This window comes from Archocentrus centrarchus, chromosome 9, assembly GCF_007364275.1.
Source record: "Archocentrus centrarchus isolate MPI-CPG fArcCen1 chromosome 9, fArcCen1, whole genome shotgun sequence".
NCBI lineage: Eukaryota > Metazoa > Chordata > Actinopteri > Cichliformes > Cichlidae > Archocentrus > Archocentrus centrarchus.
The window spans coordinates 20,563,751-20,589,103 of NC_044354.1; the positions used below are offsets into that span (position 1 = coordinate 20,563,751).

The window sequence follows — 25,353 nt, forward strand, 5'->3', positions numbered from 1 at the left end:
TGTGTAGTGATGATTGCCTTGCTCTGCTTAATGCTTCCTCACTCCTCCCGAGTTGTTCTTTCTCTGAGGATTTCACGTGATTAATTCCAATCCTTCAATCTCCATATGGTGCACCTGGCCTGTGAGAGTAAACACTGTCAAACAGTACACAAGCAATTAAGGCCTGACATTCTGCTGACATTTGCCCCTCTAATCTGTGCCATCAACTCATCACGTTCAGCATAATTTGAAAGTGTGCTGGTAAAAGCCAAGACTGCCACCTCAATTCCCCACCCCGACCAGATAATGTCATATGTAAAACACATTGCTACTAAAGGTTGGACTTCTATAATCCTTTCAGAAGCCTGGTAACCCACTGTTTGCTAAAGGGATAATTCAAGGGTAGTTGCTTGTGATCTCTTTGTTTCTCTTTCTTTGCTATCCAATGCACCCACCCAATCATACGCCGATCACAAACTACCAGGCCTTAGTCAGATCAGATTATGCACTTTAAATCAGCTCAGAATCTTTGTTTTCTAAGTGCTTCCTGTGGTTCCACAAGGCACTCACACACAAAACATCTTACGGAGGACAACTGCACAACTCTACAGTTCAGTAGTTTCATATACTCTGTGCTTTCTATTGTGGGTTTAATTGGTCTGTCTGAGGTTTAGAATTATTGGTTTTACATGAAATCCATCAAATCTAGTATGGTGACACAAGTTATGTGTTAACAAGACAATAGAGTTGTTGAGTAGAATCATAATAACAGACACAAAGTAAGTGTACAGTAATACTGCAGGGGTATTACAGTAATTTAACTTTATATGCACAGCTGAGGCCATATTACTCTTGAGTCTTGTCACAGCAAGTCATCTCTGCAAACTAGTAATAAAAAGCTAAGTTGTCTGAATTATATCAGCCTGCTGTATCAGCATCAGTACACAATTGTTTGTGATATCAGCACTACTGTCTGACCTTGCTGATCCACTGTCACATCAGCCTAAAACAAGGACCTGGCATTAACCTTTATTACTGTAAAACACACTAACATACATCATCGATAATGCGAACATCTAATCAGCCAATCACATGGCATGAACTCACTGCATTTAAGCATGGCAAAAACAACCTGCTGAAGTTCAAACCAATTATCAGAATGGGGAATAAAGGTGATTTATTTGACCTTGAATGTGGCACGGTTGTTGGTGCCAGATAAGGTGGCCTGAGTATTCCAAAAACTGCTGATCAACTGGGATTTTCCCACACAGCCATCTCCAGGGTTTATAGAGAATGGTCCAAAAAAGAGAAAATGTCCAGTGAGTGGCAGTTCTCTGGGTGAAAATGCCTTGTTTATACCAGAGGCAAATAGACAGACTGCAACTTCAACTGTAACTCAACCATTTGTTATAATCAAGATATGCAGAATAGCATCTCTGAATGTGCAACACATTGAAACAGACGGCCTACAGCAGCAGCAGAAGACCGCACACAGGGGTGCCACTCCCGTCAGCTACAAACAGAAAACAGGCTACGATTCGCCCAGGCTCACCAAAACTGGACAACAGAAGATTGGAAAAATGTTCTCTGATCTTCTGCTGCATTCAGATGTTAGGGTCAGGGTTACGAACAACATGGATTCATCCTGCCAAGTATCAACAGTTCAGGTTACTGCTGGTGGTGGTGTGATGGTGAGGGGAGATAGTTTCCTGGCACACTTTGGGGCCCTTAGTACAAACTGAGCATTATTTAAATGCCGTAGTCTACCTGAGTATAGTTGCTGACTATACTATGTCCATCCCTTTATGACCACAGGGTTCCCATCTTCTGATGGATGCTTCCAGCAGGATAATGTCATCTCAAACTGTTTTTTTGGTTTTTTTTTTTTTTTTTTAACATAATGAGTTCTCTGTACTCAAATGGCCTCCAGTCTCAATCCAATCCAAGAGAGCACCTTTGGACGTGGTGGAACAAGAGATTCACATTCATGGATGTGCAGCCAACAAATCTGCAGCCACTATGTGCTACCATATCAACATGGACCAAAATCTCTGAGGAATGTTCCCAGCACTTTTTTGAATCTATGCCATGAAGAATTAAGGCAGCTTTAAAGGCAAAAGAGGGCCCAAGTGGTCCCTAATTAAGTGGCTGGTGAGTGTATACAGGCCTACTGAATGGAATCAGCATCAGTACACAAGTGATTTTGCTAAACTCTTCTGTCTGTTGCAACTGATCCACTATAACATCACCATTAACCAAGCACACACTATATACTATACAATAGACTATATAATGCATTTACATAATACATGAATTTATATACAGTACAGTAAATATTTGGACCCCATCATGAACCTCACACGGTTAAAACCGCCATCCTGTGTCACCACGTGATGTGGCACTGGATTGGCTATTTTAAAAAGTAACATTAAACATATCCCAATTATCCCTAAAACTCATCACATCTCTGTCGGGGATATATGACAGCAGGTTTTCTCACCTGTGAGTATCATCCAGCTCATTTCAAGAGGCTATCTAAAGAACCGTTTTTCTGGTAAGACAATGAATATATAAATCGTTTTTTAAAAACACTGTATAAGTGGTTCGTTAGCCATATTCAAGCTAACGAAACGGGGTAGCTAATGCTAATTTAGCTCGCTTAGCTAATACTAATGTAAGAACAGGTTTAGCTATCGCTACAGAATGTGGTATCTACATTTTAATTTTATTTTACACTCTTTTCCTTTTGGGATAATGAATGTGAGGTCCGTGGTGATAATAATTACCAACTCTTCCTAGCATTACCTTTAGCTGAAAGCTAATTATTAGTTGCAGGTTAAATGGGCAGGTCTGTTTTTTAATTTATTTATTTAAGTTTATTACCTTCTTAAATACAAATTTCACTGATTCACTCATTCAAGTCGTTTTTTTTAATCCTGTTAAAAAAATTCTTCATTTGCCATAGAAGTCTGGTGGCTATAAATTTTGTGTAATACTGATAAATTTCAGCTGATTTTACTGGAAAGGTTAGGTTAGTGTGCCTGTATTTTATAAAAAAAAAAAAAAACAACAAAAAAAACTAAATCTCAACTAATCCCGAACCTGAAAAAAAATTAATACAGCACATGTCAATTTAATTTTGTTTGTTTTGTTTATATATCCGCTGGATGATTTATCAACCAAGTCAAACATATCCTGAAGGTGTGTTATCCTTTTGTTAACACCACCACCAGTTTTTCCCACGGACAGGCGCTTTTGTCTGAGGCGCTAAAGCACCGTCTCCATCAACCTACACGCAGCCACAAATCAACATGACGGAAATTCACTATTTTACCTTCAAAATAAAAGCTGCGTCTAGCGATAGTTTCCTAGACACTCCAAATAAAACCTGTGGCAGCACACTTTACCTTCATTGGTACTTTTTAGTCCTTTTTTTTTTTTTTTTTTACACTTTTGAGATTTTCTGTCTCTGGTTTTACTTGTTATTTACAGGTAAACAGTTGTTTGATGTTTTCCAAAATGCTAGCTGTCATTAATAAAATTAAGATGGCTTGTTAGATGCTAGGCTTTTTTTAAGCGTATACATAAACTGTATCAAATATTATTTGCTAAACTGTATCAAATATTATTTGCAATCGTTGAGCGTGATAGTGAAACAACATGCACACTAGTACTCGGGCTCTGAAAGTTTCATCCTTCTTTAATGGTCAAATACCTGTTCTGATTAACTTTTTTCTTTTAAGTGAAAAAGCCAACTACTGTTACGTGTATTCTGGCATGCAGACTGTTAAAGTGTAATTAAAATAAACCGAGGTTTCGTTCAAAGCTTTAATTTGAGAGGTGTACCGGGAAGAGTCGTGGTCGTACTCTGTGTGGCTTCACAGCCTTTCAAACAGCGCCTGTGGTGGGCGGAGGAGGGACCGATAATAACGGGAGAAGGGCCACCGCGGGGAGAGTATCAACAGCAGGGCTCACACTAAACGTGTACTGTGCTCTCTTTCTGATTGATCTTGCACCTGTTTGGGGATCAGTGTACCCCAAATCGACCGAGAACCTTTTCAACTTATTTATGAAGTCTCTTATAAACTCTCACTTACGATTAAAGGCACTTTCGAGGAGTTTCGTCTACGAAGATTGCGCACATTAAAAAAAAGACAGTGCTTGGGATGTTTAAATGGACTTTAAATGGGCTGATATCGGAGTCGTGAGAGTGGCATGGGTTGATGGATTTAATTGAAGCCGCAAAGAGGTTTTTTTTTAGAAAGTCTGAAAACCATGGATGTCGAGGAATAACAAGACTATTTTGACGCACGCACGGATTGAGAGGGGGGAAAAATGTGACCACCTGCCTTCTTCTGCCAGCACCTTCTTCTTTTTATTTTAGGTCTCGTGTGTGTGTTTAATCTCCCTGAAGAGAAAGGAATGAACGGTTAAACTGGGTCTGCAAGGCGAGTCTAAAAGAAGAGCATCAATGGACTGAAACACTGCACTTTCTGCTTCTAGTGAAAAGTGCCTCAAGCAAAGGTAAGGAGCTGCGCGGGCAGAGCTAAAACATCCTCCGCAGGCTGATGAACACACCAAACATCCTGCAGAAGTTTGCATCTTCTTTGTACTAAATCAGAAAACCTGTATCTGCTGGTTGGATAGAAATCTCTGTAGGATTTCTGTGGTATTCTTAAAATGATTTACCACGAGCCCTTATATTACTCTCTTTGTTTTCTTTTTTATAATTATTATATTTTTTGGGGTAACCAGTAATTTTGCTGTGGCTAATGTCTAGTTTCCATCTAAAACAAAAATACTTTTGTGATAATATGATGCACAGAGTCATCTTTGTGCAGGATTTGTTTATGTTTTGGGTAGCACATGCACCACTTGTAATCCCCCAATGAGTGTTTCCTTCATGTTTAACCATTATGAATAGGTTTAACACGTGGTAATGACCCTTAAATCAGCACTGTGCCAATCAAAATAGTGTTTTTTGATTCTTTATTTAGGCCTGCCTCGTCTTAGGTGGCATCAGACCTTTTGAGTCAAACAAAAGGTGCACCTGTTTTGTTTCATATAGAGAGCTGGGTGTTGACATAAAGGGCTGTGCAGCAAAATTTACTGTAGGGTGCAGCAGTACTGTGGCTTGTGGCTTGCTGTTTGTTGTATATTTTGGACTAGACTATCAGACTGCTGCACCTTATGGTGCAAAAGGGACAAAGCCTAATAGTAAAGGTTTGGTGCGAAGAGTGCAGAAGCCCTGTGCTTTTTACATAATATACAGTCTGTGCTCTGCTGATTCCCTTCCTTTGTTTTTGTTGTGCTTGCTGATTGGTAAAAAGGGATGTGCATAGAGGCACAAATCACTGCTGATGCTATGTAGTCTCCTCTGTTAGAAAGATCAGATACATTACAGCAGTGTTTCACAGATATAAAGCTTCTGTTTTATTCTTTATCACTTTGTAGCTTGTACATGTCCCTGAAAAAGCACACTACTCTGCATATTTTTATATGCACTAGTGTTTGCAACAACTCTGTTTTATTTCATTGCTTTTGCATTATTTATAGTGAGGGAGCCATGATAAAAGCAGTTTTGCATTTTACTGCCAGAATCCTTAAAAGTCTGCGTTCGGCTGTGTCATCCAGCTTAACAAAGTCTGTGCGTGTCAGATCCCAGCCAGGGTGTCATTTTACACAGGAATATCCCACATAATTCAGCAAGCCTTGACATTTCACTGGTATATTGTGTTGTTCAAAACACTATGTGGTAAACTGTCCCCTGTAGGCAGATTGTCAGGCTGTAGGAAATTGATTGCACTGAGGAGCAAATTATTCATGAGTTGAAAGTGGTTACTGAAAATGAGTGTGTAAGATGGAACTTGTACTCCAGTACTGAGGAATATACAGAAAAATAAATGTTGTAAAGCAAGGCTAAGGGCAATTAAAGAGAGGGAGTTTTTTTTTTTTTTTTTTGAGCCATGCAGTGTACCAAACCTGGATGCAAGTGCATGTTTTACATCTCAGTTTTAACCTGGGAAGTTACAGCTGTCCCTAAGCAGAGAAATGAGGAGCATATCACTAAAATACTTAAGGCCTGTTCTGTAGACGTCCTTCGAGTCTCGTTGAGCTCCAGGTTAGGGTTGCGCTTCATTGTTGGACTCCTGAGTTTGTGATCTTTGCTTTTAGGGCCTTGATTTCTCTCACTGTCTTGTCTTGAAAGAAACTTTATGGGACCGACCTGGTCCTGAGCGTTAGCTGGGGTGGGGGTGGGGGTGGGGGGGAAGCTAGAGACTTAGAAGAATGATGTTAGCTGCTTTGCTTCAACTCAACACTTACTGTTCCCCTGGGATGTCTGACTATGTATTATCCTAGGAAAAACCAAACATTAAATTAAGCCATTCATGTCGACCGTGTTCCTCGGGGTGTTCTTTGGGAGGTTCTGCGGGAGTATGGGGTGTCTGGCCCATTGTTGCGGGCCATTCAGTCCTTGTACAACCACAGTGAGAGCTTGGTCCGTATAGCCGGTAATAAGTCGGATTTGTTTCCTGTGGGTGTTGGACTCCGTCAGGGCTGCCCTTTGTCACCGATTCTGTTCATAATTTTTATGGACAGAATTTCTAGGCGTAGCCAGGTGGCGGAAGGCTTCTTCCTTGGTGGCCTCAGAGTCTCATCTCTGCTTTTTGCAGATGATGCGGTTCTGTTGGCTTTATCAGGGGGGGGCCTCCAGCTCGCAGTGGAACGGTTCGCAGCCGAGTGTGAAGCGGCTGGCATGAGAATCAGCACCTCTAAGTCTGAGGCCATGGTCCTCAGCCGGAAAAGGGTGGAGTGCCATCTCCGGCTCAGGAACGAGTTCTTGCCTCAAGTGGAGGAGTTTAAGTATCTCGGGGTCTTGTTCACGAGTGATGGGCGAAGGGAACGGGAGATCGACAGGCGGATCGGGGCTGCTTCTGCAGTGATGCGGACGCTGCACCGGTCCGTCGTGGTGAAGAGGGAGCTTAGCGTAAAAGCGGAGCTCTCGATTTACCGGTCGATCTACGTTCCTACCCTCACCTATGGTCACAAGCTTTGGGTAGTGACCGAAAGAATAGGATCGCGAATACAAGCGGCAGAAATGAGTTTCCTTCGAAGGGTGGCTGGCCTCTCCCTTAGAGATAAGGTGAGGAGTGCGGCCATCCGGGAGGGGCTCAGAGTAGAGCCGCTGCTCCTCCACATCGAAAGGAGCCAGTTGAGGTGGCTCGGGCATCTGATTAGGATGCCTCCTGGCCGCCTCCTGGGTGAGGTGTTCCGGGCATGTCCCACCGGGAAGAGGCCCCGTGGTAGACCCAGGACACGCTGGAGAGATTATGTATCTCGGCTGGCCTGGGAACGCCTTGGGGTCCCTCCGGATGAGCTGGAGGAGGTGGCTGGGGAGAGGGAAGCTTGGGCTTCTCTGCTTAGGCTTCTGCCCCCGCGACCCGGCCCCGGATAAGCGGAAGAAAATGGATGGATGGATGGATGGATGTCTGAAGCAGTAATCTGCAGCAGTATTTGGTTGCTGTAAAAGTGCACAGTAAAGGTAATATTGTTTACCACAGCAAACAAAGTTTTTCGTGGCTAAGAAAGGACCTTTGGGAGAAGACTAAGCATGTAAGCACGAACAGTAAAGGCAATGAACCAGTGTTGCCTTATTTGACAGAAATCTAAGCATTTTCTTGGTATTTTCAAGGATTTCATAAACACACATGTCCTGTTTAGTGAGTGAAACCTCAGTTAAAACCCAGTGGTGGAAAAAAAAATTATTACCATGCTGGGGGTCTTTTTGGATTTGGATCAAACTTCTGGATAAAAACAACAGAAATTTCCTTGTGCAGGAAAAACCCTGGTTCAGTTATCAGTGTTGTTGCGTTAGGTGTTAGGTTACTAACGATTACTATGTTAATCCATATACAGCAGGCTTTCCCCGAGAGCCTGGGACTCTGCGCTCGTGCCCAATGTGTGCTAAGCTCATTTCCTTTAGTTAAAGTTTATGTCAATACCATTTCTGAGCTTGGTTGCAGTGCCAGGGACAAAATCCATGAATTGATTGCTGCGCTGTGCGTGCTTGGCCAACCGGTCTACTTTGGATTACCGGTTTTCAAACCCATTCCTATGTTGGTTCACGTTTTTGTTCTGGTCGGTTGTGTGTTATTTTTACATCTGCACGAGAGTCTTGTTCATACCTGTTAAAGTTTCTACTTGAGTCACACTTATAGTTCCTGCTACAGGCTGGTTTGTGCTGAGGCCACGGCCTGTCAGGATTAACGAGGATTACTAAGAGAGTAATGCTGCTGCTTATCAGGCCTGTATCTGTCACTGGCATCACTGATGGATTTGCTTAGATACCGCTGGATAACACTCTCACACCCATTAGGTCAAGAGTTCACTTTTTGTGACAAGTTTTCTACGAGTGTCACAGAAAACATCAGAGAATATGATAATTTACTTGTCACTAATAGGCCGAACAAGACAGCTGAAAAGACCGCTTCATTACTCATGGTAATGCCTGCCCAATAAATGTATAATAGTGTGACACAGATGACAGCCATTGGAGGAGTTCACACCCACCAGCTGTTACAGTTGACAGGTTGACATCAGCTTGCATTTATTGCGAGCAAAACTGTTGATGTGATGTCAGTTTTTAGACATGTTCGCTCAACTGTGAGAAATGGCACCGATTCTGAAAACCCTTTTCTTGCTTGTTATATTATTAAATATGAATTTGGAGGGTGCGAGGCTCTTTGATTTTCTTTTGTGTCAACTGCTGATACCACAGTTGCTACTACATGTTTTGCAAAATTTTGAAAGTTGGTGGAGATCAGAAAGCCAACCCACTACAAAGGATCACGACATGAAAGTATGAACACCCCCCCCCCCCCCCCCCCCCCCCCACACACACACACACACACACACAGACACACACACCAAAAAAAAAAAACACCCCAGGTTACCCAGGCCTGTTGGCAGACTTGTGTGACTTGATTTACCAGTGATTGATCACTGAACAGCTAGATGACAGACTGTCCTTGATTTGCCTCACGAATTTGATCTCTAATTCAATTACACTATTAACACTCGAAGCAGCAGGGCAGGATTAGACTGGGTGTTAACAAATGGACTGTCCAGAAGGCTAAGTCATGACAAGATCCAAAGCAATTTGTGTCAATGAAATCCAGCGAAGCACTGGCTGGTATTGGCATGTGCATTAAAGAGCAAACGGTCTCACGCTGAAGCTTGATTTAGTGTTTTTTCTAGTTTTGTCATCCTTATTTCTAGTTTTTCTAAACACACAAAGACTGTAGTCTTTAGTCATGTTGGCTTTCCATCACCTGAGGAGATGAGTGTTTACAACCTTTTTTTTATATGCAGGGCATCCTGTCAAACAGGAGCTGTTACTGACTGTTTTTTCTTCCAACATTAGTTATATGTAAATTGCTTAAAGGTAGTAATTGGCTTAGTGCAATGAGATAAATAGAAAAGCTTCCTGCTGTTAAATGTTCAGCGACTTGTTACAGTTTACGTGCACTCATTTTAATATCTGGGCTCTTTTTGAAGCGGTCTCTGTGCACATGCCAATTAAATGGCCTTCCTCTGCTCTACTGCCCCAGGAAATAATCTGGTTGTCCTCCTGCACCTGCAGACAAAGCCTGCCCCTCCAGGCTTCCCCTGTCTGTGGCTGTTTCCACATGAAAGTCATATATCCTGGTCTAGAAGCACATCAGAACAGACAAGAACAAAGAGAAAATGTCAAAAATGACTTGATGTTTTCATACGGGCTGGAATCAGATAGGATTTTTCACATTGTCAAAATGACTGTGAAGCAGGCGGTTGAGACAAAAGAGTGGTGTGCAAACACTTCTGATATTTGATGACTGACAGAAGTGACAAAAAGTTAGGCTAAACAATTGGATTCAGAAAATAAAGAAATGAATCAGTTTATTCCTTTATTTCAGCCCCACTGGTGTTTTTGCCGTACTCCTCTTCATTGCCTGTGTGACCTTGTTCTTGCCTTTTTGCTTGTTCTGAAAAGGTGCGGCACAAACGTTATTGCTATTACCGCATCTCTGCCTGGCTCAGCAGAAACGGTGTTGGTCAGTAGGAGATAAAAGCGTCTTTGTGCCATTTCTATTCTGGGCTGTTTGTTTGCTCATGTGCCGCTAAGAGACTAAAGGTCTTAGTCAAATGATTGAGATGACCTGTGTTTCTGCAGTGACTCTCTGGTTGTATCAGCAGCTAATATCTAACACCTCACTGCTTTCTAAGAATACCCTCCACCTTATATTATCTAAATAAACTTAAAGTAATAAGCTGGTATTAGGAGTACTGAATGACTGAAGGGAAGTGTGCGAGGGCTTCCATTATGCTTGAAGGTCAACAACTTAAACGTGTGCCTCCAATCCAATTTGAGGTGGAGGGCCTTTTGAGCCGCTGCAGCTGTTTTCTTCGTTCATTGGGAAGTAAGTCCGTAATTAGTGAAAGAGTCCTGTCTGTGGGGCTCATGAACATGAGTAGTTTGTGTTGGTGAGCTTACAGGTTTGTACATTTCATATTTAAGTGAAGCACACCTGATGCAACGGGCTGCTTTGCATGTGCTGTAGTGGGGAGAATCTTTATTCAAGTCTATGTGAAATATGTCGTGCAGTGGCCTGTTTATGCTACTTAAGTTCCTTTATAAACACTGGTAACAATGTAACATCTGGAGTTGGGAGAAGTACATTTCAATATTGCTCGTGTAACCTGTCAATTGCTGTTGGCCTATTTAGCATTTGACGAGACCTTCTGGATGAGCTGGACCAATCACAAGCATCAGGTTAATCTGTACGTACACCTAGAGCCATGTGAAGGCCTTCTCTATGGCCACACATAAACACACACATACACACACTTTAGCCAGCACAAGTAAACATCCACAAGATTCAGACTCCAAGCAAATTCAGTGCCCTGTCTATTTGTAGCACTTGTTGAAGTAGCCTATTTACCTTAATCTAGTCACAGCTCAAACGTACAATTTTCCCCGGGATAATGTGTTTTCAAAGAATATAGTTATTTATAAACCAAGAAGCATCTGGAATGCAGTGCAGTTGTTGGATAATGAGTTGATGTTAACTCAGAGGGGTGGGGGGGGGTGGATTACATTTGTCTGAAGGGGGGATGTGAGGGATGTACTTGTGCAGCAGGGGAATCTGAACAGTGTAGTTGTATTCTGGTTGTATTCTGCTGAGGAGTAAACGGTATGTGTGGTCTTCCTTTTCAGGTTGGGAGATGTGTGAAGGAGTGTGACGGACGGCCATGGGACTGGAGAGACAGTGGCTTCAGGCTGTCACCACTGCTGTAGCCATTTGTCTGCTAAGTAAGTATGCCAATGCAAATGCAGAGCCATTGCATATATTAACAGTGCATTCATGTAATTTATTTCTCCTTGATGAGGTTTCATAGTTATGATCGTAATTTTTTTTAATGTCTTAGAACTGAATAAGTCGTCCAGTACAGCTGGACTGATACATGATAATGCAGCAATGACATTGAAAAATGATTTAACATGTGTAAATAGGGCTTATATAGTATTGCAGTACAGATTAACAGGGATGACAGTCTGCCTTATTGGATCATGTTTTCTTGATCATGATTGTGCTGCTTAACTATTTCACTACTAGTCTTTAGTATTTAGGGACTGAAGTCACTTTCTTGACATTAATAACATTTTCACTGTTAACTTTCAGTTTCAGTTTTGATTTGAATTAGTTTTAAAGTGGTGAAATGTTTGATTATTTAATGCATTCTGTGGCAGACCCGTGGAAATAACAGCTGGCCCTCAGAGAAGAATTGAAAGGAGAGGTGTTAGTAAAAAGTGAAATAATGCATATGCTACAAATTGCTTTGTACAGTGCAAATGTAACTTTTCTTACCACTTTCTAATGTGACTCTTAGTTTGTAAAGGCATTTTGAGTCATGAGATACATCATTGCTTCTGTCATTTAGAAATAGGCCACTTTATTCTAATGTTTCTAACTGCTTCATTCAGTCATGCATGCGCAGGGCTTGTTGCACACGAGGCACTGAAGTGAAGTGTTGCCACACTTTTAAATGTTTTGTTTTCTCAGTCGTTGTCACTAAGAGGAGTGTATGTCTGTGTGTGGTTCACAGTACTACAGCAAGTGGTACCTACTGTACCTCCACCCCTTGCTCTCAGGCTCCGAGAGAGAGCGCTCTTTTCTGTACCAGGAAAAGCATAAATCCATCATAGATGGATTTCTTGGTGTTATTACAGATAATAAATATAGTTTGTGAGATAGAATGTTGTTATGTATAATTTATTGATATGTAGACCATTTACCAAACACGTTTTTGTGAGCTGAATTAGTGGTAAGAGCAAAATGTAAAGGGGTAATCTTGCTGTATTCAGGGCCATGCTGAAAGTGATACCTAAATGCTACTCAGTCTGACCTCGTATGATTGCTGTTGTGGCTTATATGGAAAAGTGACCAGGGTGCTCACTCAGACATAAAGCCGACGCATTCAGATGCCAGTAGATTAATGGAAAGGAGTGCATGCCTAAAAGGGGCTTAAAGCCAACCAGTTGTTTTGGTCCATTTGCTGTTTACATATTTTCTCTAAGGTTATGACCAAGTCTTTCACCTGCACTAACAGAGCTTGGGTGCTTTGCAAAGCAGTTGACATATGTTACTGTTTTGTTTCTACACGCAGTTTGAATGACACCATAATGACTATGGCATTGATCCAATTGCCTTATGCTGGAGAGAGTGAAGAGGAGGGGTAATAGCTCAGACATGAGTGGACGAGAGAGAATGGGGACAAAATCCAACTTAAATAATATCTCCGGGTGTGGATTTAGATCAATCCTGGATTTATGCTACCCCCAACCCTCAGCACGCTTCTGTGTGTGCGTGCTTGTGTTTGTAAGTGGGAGTGGTGGTGGTGGGATTGATTGTGCTGTGGCCATAGACCATGTGTGGACCCCATGGGGTGCTGGGAGGTCGACTGGAGCAGCCACAGAGCGTCCTGCTGCCCTGCATCAGAGTATCACCACCAACCCCCACCCTCTGAGATTAAAGTAATCACCAGGCCAGATGAGTAGCAGAGCAAACACTGGCACCCAGTTGCTCACCCACCCACATGAGCACATGGCAGCAAAGGGAGATGAGACAGAGACAGGAGAGACTCCTCCAGGTGTCACTAATGGGATTGCTTTGTGTTTGCAGGCTTTGCAGCAATACGACCTTGTTACCAAATGGCATATGGTTGTTTTACATGGCCTCAGGTGGCCCAGCTTTTAACAGTCTGGGAAAGTCATATGCAAGGTCCATTTAAGAAGAGTATTCATGAAACTGTTATGACTCTTTCTTGTTACCATTTCCCACCAGCTTTTCTCTGCCGTGACCTCTCACTGCCTGTGTTGTCGCATACCCTTTTCTTCTCTTCCCTCAGCGATGCATTTCTAAACTCCTTATCATAGCAAACAATTTTCACAGAAATGAATGACCAGAAGATTCCAGAGATGCTAATCTGGCCACTTTGATAGCCACTACTCTCTTTAACAGGCCTTAAAGTAGATGATTTGTGTGTTTACTCAGATGTGTGCTGCTTTATGGACTTTGTGCTATCAGAAAATGTCCACAGTGAAACGATTGCTTTATCCTGCTGATGTGCTGTTTTCTTTACAGGTGTGTCTCAAGTTACAGCTTCGTTGGTTCGTGCCAGAGAGGGGAGCTCTGCAGAGTTAAGCTGTAGTCTCACTCCTACATCCAGGGAAGCCACCACGACAAGCCTCTTTCCACTACATGTGGTGGAGTGGGTGCGCCTCGGTTACAACGTTCCCGTCCTCATCAAATTTGGAGTGTATGCTCCTCGTGTTCATCCCAACTACAAGGGTAAGCTTTATTCAGATCTGTTCAGTCATGCACTCCTTTCAGGAAACTGATGAAAGACTTATTACTTGGTTGGCAGTGCATTCCCTTGAAGTAGAAATACATGCCCTTGAAGATCTCACGTCAGATAAATCTTTCTTTGTCTGCTTTTTGTGGTTTGACTCCCATAAGCGAGCTTTAAAAGCATTTTCCAGTAGGAAATCGACAAATCTACTACCATAAAAGTCTCCGTCAGCGGCCAGATTACTCAGGTCATGTTTCAAAAGATTTTTGTGAGGGGAGGGGATGTGTCCAACTAAACTTTTTTTTAGCTCATCTGTCTTGTGTGGGCAAAGATAGACATAAGGAGGTTACAGTGGTATTTTTGAACAACTGGGGAGGGGAAGTTTGGATGAAACAATACCCTAAAAAGATAATCCATCCAAAGCACATTCCCTGTAATTACAGCTGGTGTTCAGCCTGTGTGTTTCCAGAGTGCAGTTATACTGCAGGGGAAAGGGGAAGGACGAGAATGGATGTGTTTTAGTGGAGGCAGTTAAAGGGGGGGGTAGCTGAGCAATAAGGGGTACCAGTAACGCTGCTCACAAGGGGATTAGGAGTGTAGGTGGGGGCTTGGTGGTCTGATGACGGTGTTTTATTAGTATGCTGAGGGGTGACCCAGTAAGGGGAGATTGTTGTGCTGGAAGAAGGATGGATGAAGCAATCGGAATAATGGGAGTTTTCTTGCTGGAGCCCTATAATCCTGTCATTGTCTACCAGGGGACAAAAGACAAAAAGGGGTATCACAACCTCCCATTGCTTTTCCAAAGCCAACAGGACTAGTAGGACACCCCAAATCCCATACAGTCCCAACTAGGTCACTGAAATGTACAGAAAACCTTTCTTGAAATCTCACTGGATTTGTTATGTGAGGACCTGCAGGAGATGCTCAGAGAACAAAGCTTCAGATTCAGAAACATGTTTTCAGCATTAGGACAACTCAAGAACTCCACTGATGGTTTACAGAGGTCGAACCACAAACACCCCCCACGCCCCTCCAAACATGCAACGGGACTAAATGTGTTTAACACTCTTGTAGGCCGTTAACCATGTCATTGTTTAGGGGCAGCCATGTGATACATATGCAGTCATAATGAAGCAAATAATGCTGCAGAGACGTATCTCAGAGTTGAAGAGTGTTTGGGGTGTCCCCATGTTTTGCCAAATTCATCTCTTGCATGTACTTGTCTGGTGCGGGCTTTTCCCCTGTCTGCAGCAGATCCTCATACCTCCCCTCCCACTGAAGGCAGATGGCAGCATGTGAAGCGTGTCAAGTGTTGTGGGTCTAATGTATTCTACTCTCAAATTAAAATGTTGTGGGATTTCAGATTCAACCACAAGACGGTGAAGTCGGCAACCATTTCCTGATCTTTGTCTTGGTTTGTTTGAGAAACGGGAACATGAGAATGAGGTCGATTTAATTTTAAGGCTTAAGATCAAGAAATGGTTAAAAGATCAAGATGATAAATTATGGGCAAAGAAGTGCATTGTTGTTCAGTACTCGGGTGCATTTACAGTATAATGGCTGCTTCCATTAGAGCTAAGTAAGGTATTAGACTTGAATTTGTAATACTAAATAGGTATTTAATGAAGAAAAAGCACTACCAATATGCTTTCTGCCCTTGGTCTGCTGCTTTGTGTCAAGCTCACTGAGGCTATTAAGAATTTTAATCAGAGCAAGTGGTATCTTGGTTTCCTTTTTCATTCCATTTAAATCAACTTTTTTTTGATATGATATCAGGTGTCCCCAAGATTGTACTCTGCATTTGAGGAGCGTCACGACTTAGACACCAGCCTGCCCAGGTCCCAGAGACCGTCTCCTATGTGCTCTTGGGAGAATGTACCTCTCACTCCTCTTCCTCTCAGTTTCACACCCAGCATGCCATGGAGATCTTAACATTAGTTAGCTCACAACAAAGAGGAAACAGCCAGATAAGCTCTTGACTGACACGCTGCTGTTAGAGCCCGTCTGACTCGTATTTGTTGAGACAATATGCTGGAGTCTTGCAGTGTCAGGATGGTTTACCGTTGCAGGTCTAGATCAAATGCGTCCGGTGCGCTGAAGTAAATGAGTGGAGATTGTGAGCGGGGGGGGACTCTGACCTGAGGTTAGGATGACAATAGGCAAATCCTGAGATCTCAGCAGGCCTCCATCACACTCTCAGTGTGACCTTTGAACACTGGAGAATTTAAAGACCGCATTTGTCACACGCACAAGACACATTTTTATACTCGAGTATGTGAGCACACACACACGCACGCACACTTTCCCCTTGTTGTTAATTGAATATTAACTCACTGAGCTTTTGCGAACATCAATCTGATAACTCCAAAAGCAGAAAATAGACCACTGAAATGTGAAACTGATCGTTCTATGATCTTCAACCAGTTTTTCTGCTGTAACAAGATCAGCGTGATGTACAGCAAACAATGACACAATGGAAGAAGAACACATAGCTGCAACTTGGGAATTTCATGTTCAAGAGCTTAGAGCAGCAGGCCATTACAAAGGCCCTATTACCTCATGTCTTAGGTGGCTAGGTTCATGTTAAATCTGGGAGATACAGTTCAAGGGCCTTGTACAGCTTTTATAAAGAGTTGGCTCAAGTAACTCTACTTACCTGTGTCTAAAAGGTTTAGCAAAACCAGGTTTTCTATTTGCAACTTTGCCTGGAAGATTCTGAACAGGTTTGGTATTCAGGAATGATGGCACATCCAACTGAACAACTTTAAAATTTAACAACTGGTAATTATTAACATCAGCGTTATCTCTTCCTGAACCAAAAACAAAGCTCAACTCCTGTCCTGGAAAACAGCCCAAATACCTCTCACAGCACCGAGCTTGGGATTTTAATTTCAAAGATTTTCATATTAAAACTAATACTTTTTGCTTCGTGATCATGCATAACAGCTAATGCCTGTGATAAGTTGAGTTCCCATTGTAGTGAAATTCAGCACGTGAGCCGTGTGTGCTCGCTAGGTCAGAATTGGGCAGAACAAGAGGGACAGAGTTAACTGTAATCTATCTCACGACAAAGAGCTATTCATAAGAGGGTTAAACTGATTAGGGGGACAGGAGGATTGAAGAGAGAAATTTGGGGGAATGGGAGGGGTGAGCTGTCAGAGGCAGGGGGCTGGTCCCAGACTTATGATTGTATTCAAATCAAAACACATCCCACAATGCACCTCTGTCCGGCTCTCTTATGCACATACGGGTGGACAAAGAAAAGCAGTGCTGATGCTTCTCAAAACAGAATAATCTTTCTTCCTCCATCGTTACTGTTCACTATTGTGCGGCATGAAATTCACAATACTCCATGTATTACTTTGTCAGTAACTTCCAGTGGGAACACAAAAGGCAAAAAAATCACATGTTGATTCGTTCCTCCGGAACAATTAACGCCTTGTCCCAGGGCTATAGTAGCCACAAAAATGGACCAAAACAGTACTGCATCTTAAATATAAGTGTAAAGTATGTTGTAATCTGTCCTTCAGCTTAGTTGCAGTGCGGTGGTTTCACTTGCAGAAAAGGATACATCAATCTTTTTCAGAAAAAAAAGAAAGAGGATATCAGATCAGTGAGACAAAGTCAGCCAGCGGCATGGCTCTGAAAGCCGAGTTGTTCCTAACCTGCCACCCTCTGAGCGAGAACCCGATTCACTAATATGAGGAGGGTGCGTCTCTGAGGTTCAAGCAGGGCTGCTGGATTAGCGTTTCCATTTCCTTCCCTTGGCTGCACTGAAGCTCAACCTGTTGGAAACAAGGGCTCATTTTAAGATAGACTGTAGCTGTCATGTGATGGCTGCTGGAGCAAAAACAGTGAGGAGGAGGAGGAGGAGGAGGAGGAGGAGAAGGGTAGAGACGAGATGGAGCAGCAGTTATTGTTTCAGCAATTCTCTCTGAGTGCCATAGAGTCTAATCACATTTGTCTCTTGAGGACCCGCGGACATTGTGCTAATGTAGGACCAGGGAGAGTGATAAATGGTGTCTGCTAAAGCACAGAGGTCAGGAAGGTCAACCTCTCATTGGCCGTGTGCAGATTATTGATGAACAGAATTTGACTAACCTCTCTGTAACCTCTTGCTCAGTTCCTCTTGGATTTAAAAACAGGAACAGCTTTCACTGGTGTGGTTTATCATTTTCCAAATTTTGCATTCAGTTATCCCATCATATTTGCATTGGATCTGTACATCAGGCCGACAGAGAGAAAAGCAGCCTCTTTCACTGAACATCCTTAGGGTGGAGCACCTGCCATCTGAGATTTCAGATCAGGTCCCAAGATGCAGCATTCAAATTTAAATAAAGCAGCATTTGTCACGCAGCCTCCGTGTTTGCTTGTCCACAGACTGAAAAGACCTCTCTCCTTGTGCTTCTCATTCATTTCTCTCACTCTTCCTTCTGCTCTTGGATGTGACACAAGCATGCCCCCCCCCCCCCCCCCCCCCCCCCCCCCACCACACACACACACACACACTTGCAATTTTTCAAATCTGCGACAGTACAAACCCCCCTCCGCTCGCACGATCAACCCGTGTTCGGCCGTGGCGTGTTTCTACAGCAACTGAATTCAAATCTCAACCTACAGCCCGGGCTTTTCGTCTAGTCTCTATGGTAACCTGAGAGAATGAGGAATGGGGGGGGCTGCCGTGTCTTTGTGGTGACGGATAAGGGGGAGGCTACGGGAACGGGTTAAGTGTTCAACAGTGAAACCAGAATTTCCCTGCGTAGACTCAGGGGGCAGGGCACTCAGATTTTGAAAATCAACATGTGTACACACCCACGTGCTCCTGGAAGATCAGTGCATCGGGCAGACACATTATATCCCATAAGGTCTAAGTTAAAGATTGTGATGCCATGTCGCCTCTTGGCCTGCAGTTGCTGATTAATTCCATGTCTAATTAGAAAAGGTGGCACAGGAAAAGGGCAGCTCGGAGAGGATCCCAGGACCAGGATAACAGGAAAATGCCTAAAGTTATCTCATCCCTGTTATCATCTAGCCCTGCCCAGCTGTTTGAAAGATGCTAAGCTGAAATCAGACGTATTCATTTTATGGAGCCTCTAAGTAACACTTGCCTATCTTTCAGGAGGTCAGTCAATCATTAAACCTGACTATTTAGCGCAGCAACTGCCCCAGTCAGGAATGCAGGGTTAATTGTTAGCCATTGTTGCCTGTCTTTACTCTCAGTGTGTGTTTCACCCTGTCTTTAGGCCATATACAGAGTTAAATGACTTTCATAGCTGCCAGGCTCTGCTCCAGACTCTGCTGTCTGGAGAGAAGTGATGTGAATAGTGGTGATATTGTGTTTCCTGTGATATTGTCACTTCAGGGTTTGCAGGGCATTAAAGGATTCTCTCCTGTTGAGCTGGAGAAGATGATATCAATTCTCGCAGTTGCTTTTTTTTTTTTTTTTGCAATGTTTTATTAATACTTTGCACAGATGATTGATTATGACACACTTTATCTAAGCAACGTGTTAGGAGCAAGCAAGAATTAAGGGATGCTGGACACTTCTCCACTGATACGTCGCTGTTTACTTTCAAACTGCTTTGGCAGGGCCTGGTATGAGCAACGTGTGTGTTTCCTCACCGCACGCATCCTCCTGTCGTTTAAAGCTCCGTGATTGAAGGGGCAAAAAAAGAGTTCATTGAGAGACTGAATAAAAGGAGGGGGTGTACCCTGAAACCAGGCTGCAGTCACCAGGCAACCAGCAGATCAAGTTTCAAAGCCTGACAAGGAGTTGTAAGAAGTACAGAGAAAAAGAGAGGGAGCAGGGCACTGGTTGCGTGTGACCGGGAAATGTGTGTGCGTGCTTGTGCATGGATCCATCTGCCCTTCGTGGTGTTCACAGACGAGTTCAAAGTGGGCTTCTGCCAGGCCTTACATTGTTTACTACTGTCCGTTGCCCCCACTGAGCAGACAAAAACTTATTTTTATCACGCTCTGTGGTGGATTTCTCCTTTAAGCTGAAAGTGCATTCAAGTATTCCTGGCATGCTCATCTTAGCTCTCCACTCCACCAACCAAACCCTAAATGACAGGATAAAATCTTCATCTGTCAGCTTGCATATCGTTGTAATCATCACTGTAGTGATTCATGTGTTTGTACTCTATCTCAGGGCCACTGACTTCTCATCACTTGAGCTGCAAATTTTCTTAATTATTGGTTTGCGATTCGCTGCAAACATTAGAGCTACAGTTGCTCTTCACACTGTTCGTGGGTGTGTCTGTGACTTTGACTGTGCCCATTGTGGCACTGGATGCCTGGGTCCTGTGCATGATAAGCCCCTTCCTGCATATGCTGACTCTGCCTGTCTGCTCGTGTGTATGTGCTGACCCTCTCTCTCACCCTCACCCCCTCCTCTCACAGGCCGTGTGTCTCTGACCCGGGGTGCGTCTCTGCTGATAGAACGGCTGACCCTGGAGGACGAGGGCTGGTTCGAATGCCGCATCCTGCTCCTGGAGAGCAAAACTGACGACTTTCAAAATGGCACATGGACCTTCCTCTCCATCACAGGTGCAGCACCGCAGGGTTTTGGGGACTCGGGAGCTGCTCTTTTTTTTGCTCATCACTGGCACTGTCCTTATTTAGAACAGCTACAGCATGGGTCCTGGCTGGGACTCGGAAGGCCCTGGCAAGCTGAATAGTGTTATTCCAGTGTGTGAAGAGGTTCTGAGTGACATACCGTGCACGCAGTAATCACATCATGTCTTTGTGTGTGCCTAGCCTGCTGCGAAGTAAGGTTAGCTTTAAGAATAACAAGACACTGTATCCATGATTTGTGGCGGCAGACCAGGGTTAGATACAAAAAGCTTTTAACCCACGTACATTTCCTTCTTTCACACACCCACACTGGTTATGTTGTGGTACACTTCAAGTTCAAATGAAAGTGTAAAGTGAGCAAGGCCTGCATCAGGTTAAAGCTTTTTTTTTGAAGAAAATAGTATTATATTGTGCATAAATTGGAATCTATCAGCGACAATGGTGATATATTTTATCCCAAAGCTCATTTTAATTCAGTGATTGCATATATTTTTTTTACCCTGGCAGTGCTGGGTAGGCAAATGTGCCCATGTCTGCCAGTCCTTTTAGTTTCAATAGAACATGTTGAACATGTTGGAAGCTTACTAGTTATTGTGCTCCAATTTCAGTGCCTCTATCCAAATATATTCACAGTAACTTATGAAAATCTCTCATTGTGGCCGCTTCACACCCATGCCTGTATCCACACATTCATCAAAGCCTCACATCACTTGCCACCGAGCTCTAATGTAGTTTTAGGGGAGCCACAGGTGGTTCTTCTGCACCGCAGCAAATCGCATCAAACCTCTGTAGATTAGCTGTTGTTGTGGATTAGCCTGGCCTCTTTCAGAATTTATTGAGAAGATGTCCATTTTCAAAGGTGCATTTTTTTTTTCCTGTTTGAGAATGCAAATAGAAATAAGTGGTCCATCTGTCCTGTCTTTGTTTCAGCTCCACCTGTGTTTATTAAGACACCACCAACTTTTGTGGAGGTTCTGCTCGGAGACAGTCTGACTCTCAGCTGTGGAGCCCATGGCAACCCTCGACCAACTGTTGTCTGGCATAAAGATGAGAGCCCAATTGAGAAACATGAAAAAATAAAAGTGAGGCGGATTAACAGATGGCATTTTCAGCATTCTAATTAAATACTTAATAATTAGCATTTTCTGCAGGAGTTGCAGCTTTGATGTTTCTTTGAAGCAAACTGCTTTGTTGTTCTCTTCATCGCTGCCTCATAGTCTTCCTCTCCTGTTTTCTCTGTCTTTGATCGTCTTTACCTCGGCCCCATTTCAGGTGCTCAATGGTACCTTGTCTTTGGCCTCTGTCACGCGAAATATTTCTGGAGTGTATAAATGTCACGTGTCCAACTCAGAGGGGAACTTGACCCACTATACGCAGCTGCAGGTCAAAGGTCAGTGTTTAACCGTCAGCCATTATGGAGAGGTGCAATCTCTGGTTACCTCATGATGAGCAACAACACACAACTTTGATATTTTCTAAGTAAAAAATTATGTTTAATTTGAAATCAGTGAAATTGTGTATTTATAACTGAAACGCACTCTGTTTAAGCCATGGTTACATATAATAGTGTATAGTGCCACCTACAGTCTATTCCTTGCATTGCAGCTGTTTATGACCCCAAAAAAATGCTCTCCTACCAACATCAGTATGTCCATTAATTCTGGTCATGATTGACTTCATCTTTATATACAGTTGTAATGTATATTGTATTGAAGATGTCTCATGCTTTGTTCAGGTCCTCCAATCATCATCATTTCCCCAGAGGACACCACTCTCAACATGTCCCAGGATGCAGTTCTGCAGTGCCAGGCTGATGCCTACCCGTCAAACCTCACATACGAATGGTTGAAACAAGGACAGAATGTTTACCATATTGAGTGAGTCCATGTTTTCATATGAGTCTATATTTTTGACTGTCTGGTGTGACGCATAGTTATCAATAATCGCAATATTAACTTCAGTGGAATGTGAAGAACAGTAATTAAAAGAAATCAATTGTTTTTCAGAAGCATTCCGCTAATGCGATTAATTGTAATTAGAATATTTATATGGCAGTTATTCGAGTGCTCATGAGATAAACCAGAGGCAAAAGGGACTTTCAGATTTAGGTACTGCTGCGATGCAAAACCTTTTAAAATAAATAATCTTTTAGCTTCTTCAGTAAAGTGTTTTTGTGTCAGTCGGTTTAAAAACACCTCTTTGAAGTCACCATTTTTTCTATCTTTTGGTTTTAGATCACTTAAGTCCCGAGTGAAGGTTTTGGTGGATGGAACACTTCTTATCCCTAATCTCATCCCAGAAGATGCTGGCAACTACACCTGCATCCCAACTAATGGGTTACTGAGCCCACCCTCAGCCTCTGCTCATCTGAAAGTGAAACGTTAGTCTGTTGCGCACCTGCCAGTTTTTGTAACCTTGCCGGTCAGGGTTGCAGAGAGTGGTTGCATTTACCTGTGAAATAAGCACTATATTTTATGTGAGTAACTTCTCTTCTGTCACCTTAGATCCTGCACGTGTAGGCCGAATGCCGCGGGAAACATATTTGCCTGTAGGCATGGAGGGGGTCATCGTCTGCCCAGTCCAGGCTGATCCACCTGTCTTGTACGTCAACTGGACCAAAGACGGGAACATTTTAAATCCTGATAATGTAAGTTACGTGCCATGAAATTAAAATGTTTTATTGGGTGGAGATGGGTGGAATCAATCTTTTTTTTTCCCCTCCTTTTACCTGTCCAGTACCCAGGTTGGATGGTGAACTCTGAGGGCTCAGTATTTATAGCAACAGCCAATGACAATGCTGTGGGTATGTACACCTGTACGCCTTATAACAGCTATGGCACCATGGGCCAATCTCAACCCACCCAAGTCATTTTAAAGGTAAGGTTGTTCTTCTCAAATCAGCTCTTTAGTAACAGGAAATGTCTGCATTTATTCGTGGGCAAAAGTAAAAAGGCTCTCTCTGTCCTCCAGGACCCGCCATCGTTTCGCGTGCCCCCTCGGCCTGAGTATTTCCAGGAGGTGGGCCGAGAGTTGATCATCCCTTGTGAAGCCAGTGGAGACCCTGCTCCAAACATAACGTGGAGCAAGGTATAGGATAGTCTCATAGACGGCACACTGCACAAATATTAATCCCGTATTTTAACTCATCTGTGTCCTTCCTCACAGATTGGCGCTACTCCGCGCTCCCCGTACACTGTGTTGGCTAACGGCTCCCTCCTGCTGCAGCCAGTTAGTAAAGATCACCACGGGGGTTGGGAGTGCTTGGCCACTAATCGTGTAGCGACTGTCAGTGCAGGCACTGTGGTCATGGTGCTGGGTGAGTGACCAACCATATCTCTGCAACAAATACTTTATATATATGACCCCTACATTTACTGTAATCAGGCGTGCTGTGAGCAGTTCAAAGTGATTTTATGTTTCTCAGGCACCAGCCCTCATGCTGTGTCCTCAGTGTCTGTCACCACAGAGATGAACCAGGCAAACGTGTCCTGGGTGCCTGGCTTTGATGGTGGATTTACCCAGAAATTCACCGTGTGGTCAGTGACATAAAATATCATGCAGTTGTTAGCTACTTGACAATATCCATGAGTGTGTCTTTTTTTTTGACTGTTTTGTTTTGCTTCCAGGGTCAAGCAGGCATCCAGGGGGAAACATGAATGGGCGTCTTTGCCTGTGCCAACATCTAAAAACTACCTGCTTGTGACTGGGCTGCTTCCCGGCACTGGCTATCAGTTCAGTGTCCTACCTCAGAATAAGCTCGGCTCTGGTCCTTTTAGTGAAATTATAACTGTGCGAACTCAAGGTTTGTATAAGTGAATTTATGTTTTGGGTTTGAGTTCCCCTTTACTGGAAGTATTTATTTATATATTTATATACTTATATTTGTCTTTCTCACCAGCTGTGCCAACAGAAGCACCTACAGCTGTCACCACTCTCCCAATTCTGGATCCTCCCTTATTCCTGTCAGCCAACAGGACTGAGCAAGGTGTTCTCCTGCAGTGGTTTCCTCCCGAAGCTCCGTTTTCTCCACTGACGGGTTATGTGCTGCAGGCCCGCAGGGATCAGGGGCAGTGGGTCATCCTCAGCAGCAACATCAGTGCCAATCAGAGTGAACTACTTGTTCAAGGACTGCTGAGGGTAAAAATCAGTCTTGAAGAGTCACTCAGTTTTGGTTTTATACCTGGTTACATAATATCTCAAATTGAAGTCATACTGATTTCTAATGAAAAGCAGCTAAAGAAGAATGCTAGTTTTTATATATCAAATATATAATCAAACTCCTGGTCTGTCTCCCTCTCAGGATTCCAATTATGATCTGAGGCTAATGTCTCGCTGCAACAAAGTTCTCAGTGAGCCGAGTGAATCTGTCAATGTATCCACCGTAGGTATGTGGCTTTGTACTCTAAGCATTACATATGGCAAATAGGTAACTGCTGGAAATAGCAGCCTCCATTATTGACTGGTCTAATTACAGGGATGGAAATTTACCCCTTGCGCCCAAGTTTCTTGGAGGTCATCCCTGAGCCGCTGTTGGCTGGTGTGTTGGGTGGAGTGTGCTTCCTGTTTGTGGCCATTGTTCTCTCTTTGGTGACAGCATGCTACATGAGTCACAGGAGACAACGTCGGCGCAGGAAAAGAAGACAAGGTAAAATATGATTAAATCATATAATTTTTTAATGATATGTATTTTTTTAATTAAACTGACCTTTTTTCTTTCCTTACATTTTGGTAGATCTGCCATCTGCCCTCCAGAAGAGCACATCTCAAGAGTAAGTGTACCTGTAGGAGTTGTATATTAATATTATTTAACATGTCACCTTATTTATATTTTGTTTGTAATAGACCACACAATTGTAGTTATTATTTATTTATGATTTATATACATCAAAATTGTGATAAACAGTA

The 25,353-nt window shown here is 43.1% G+C and overlaps 1 protein-coding gene and 1 long non-coding RNA gene across 4 annotated transcripts in view; one reads left to right on the forward strand and one right to left on the reverse strand.

The window, feature by feature from the left end:
• Positions 1 to 20: 20 nt before the first annotated feature.
• Positions 21 to 18,297, reverse strand: LOC115786142 (uncharacterized). Of its 2 annotated transcripts, none has more exons than XR_004020399.1 (3): positions 17,974 to 18,297; positions 17,538 to 17,657; positions 21 to 119 (listed from the first exon to the last, which is right to left on the reverse strand). It is a non-coding gene; the product is annotated as an uncharacterized LOC115786142 (long non-coding RNA). The 2 variants fall into 2 exon arrangements; XR_004020400.1 differs by lacking the exon at positions 21 to 119 and adding an exon at positions 17,263 to 17,449.
• Positions 2,403 to 25,353, forward strand: part of igsf9b (immunoglobulin superfamily, member 9b) — a 29,488-nt gene continuing 6,537 nt past the window's right edge. For both annotated transcript variants that reach the window (XM_030738183.1, XM_030738184.1), the window contains exons 1-19: positions 2,403 to 2,533; positions 4,364 to 4,503; positions 11,237 to 11,332; positions 13,665 to 13,871; positions 20,275 to 20,421; positions 21,379 to 21,530; positions 21,721 to 21,838; positions 22,184 to 22,325; positions 22,683 to 22,828; positions 22,953 to 23,095; positions 23,185 to 23,325; positions 23,419 to 23,535; positions 23,614 to 23,764; positions 23,873 to 23,984; positions 24,075 to 24,250; positions 24,347 to 24,585; positions 24,749 to 24,833; positions 24,923 to 25,093; positions 25,181 to 25,217. In XM_030738183.1, the coding sequence (XP_030594043.1) occupies positions 11,272 to 11,332; positions 13,665 to 13,871; positions 20,275 to 20,421; positions 21,379 to 21,530; positions 21,721 to 21,838; positions 22,184 to 22,325; positions 22,683 to 22,828; positions 22,953 to 23,095; positions 23,185 to 23,325; positions 23,419 to 23,535; positions 23,614 to 23,764; positions 23,873 to 23,984; positions 24,075 to 24,250; positions 24,347 to 24,585; positions 24,749 to 24,833; positions 24,923 to 25,093; positions 25,181 to 25,217 (2,345 nt within the window). In that variant the 5' untranslated portion in view covers positions 2,403 to 2,533; positions 4,364 to 4,503; positions 11,237 to 11,271. The remainder of the gene's footprint in view (positions 2,534 to 4,363; positions 4,504 to 11,236; positions 11,333 to 13,664; positions 13,872 to 20,274; positions 20,422 to 21,378; positions 21,531 to 21,720; positions 21,839 to 22,183; positions 22,326 to 22,682; positions 22,829 to 22,952; positions 23,096 to 23,184; positions 23,326 to 23,418; positions 23,536 to 23,613; positions 23,765 to 23,872; positions 23,985 to 24,074; positions 24,251 to 24,346; positions 24,586 to 24,748; positions 24,834 to 24,922; positions 25,094 to 25,180; positions 25,218 to 25,353) is intronic.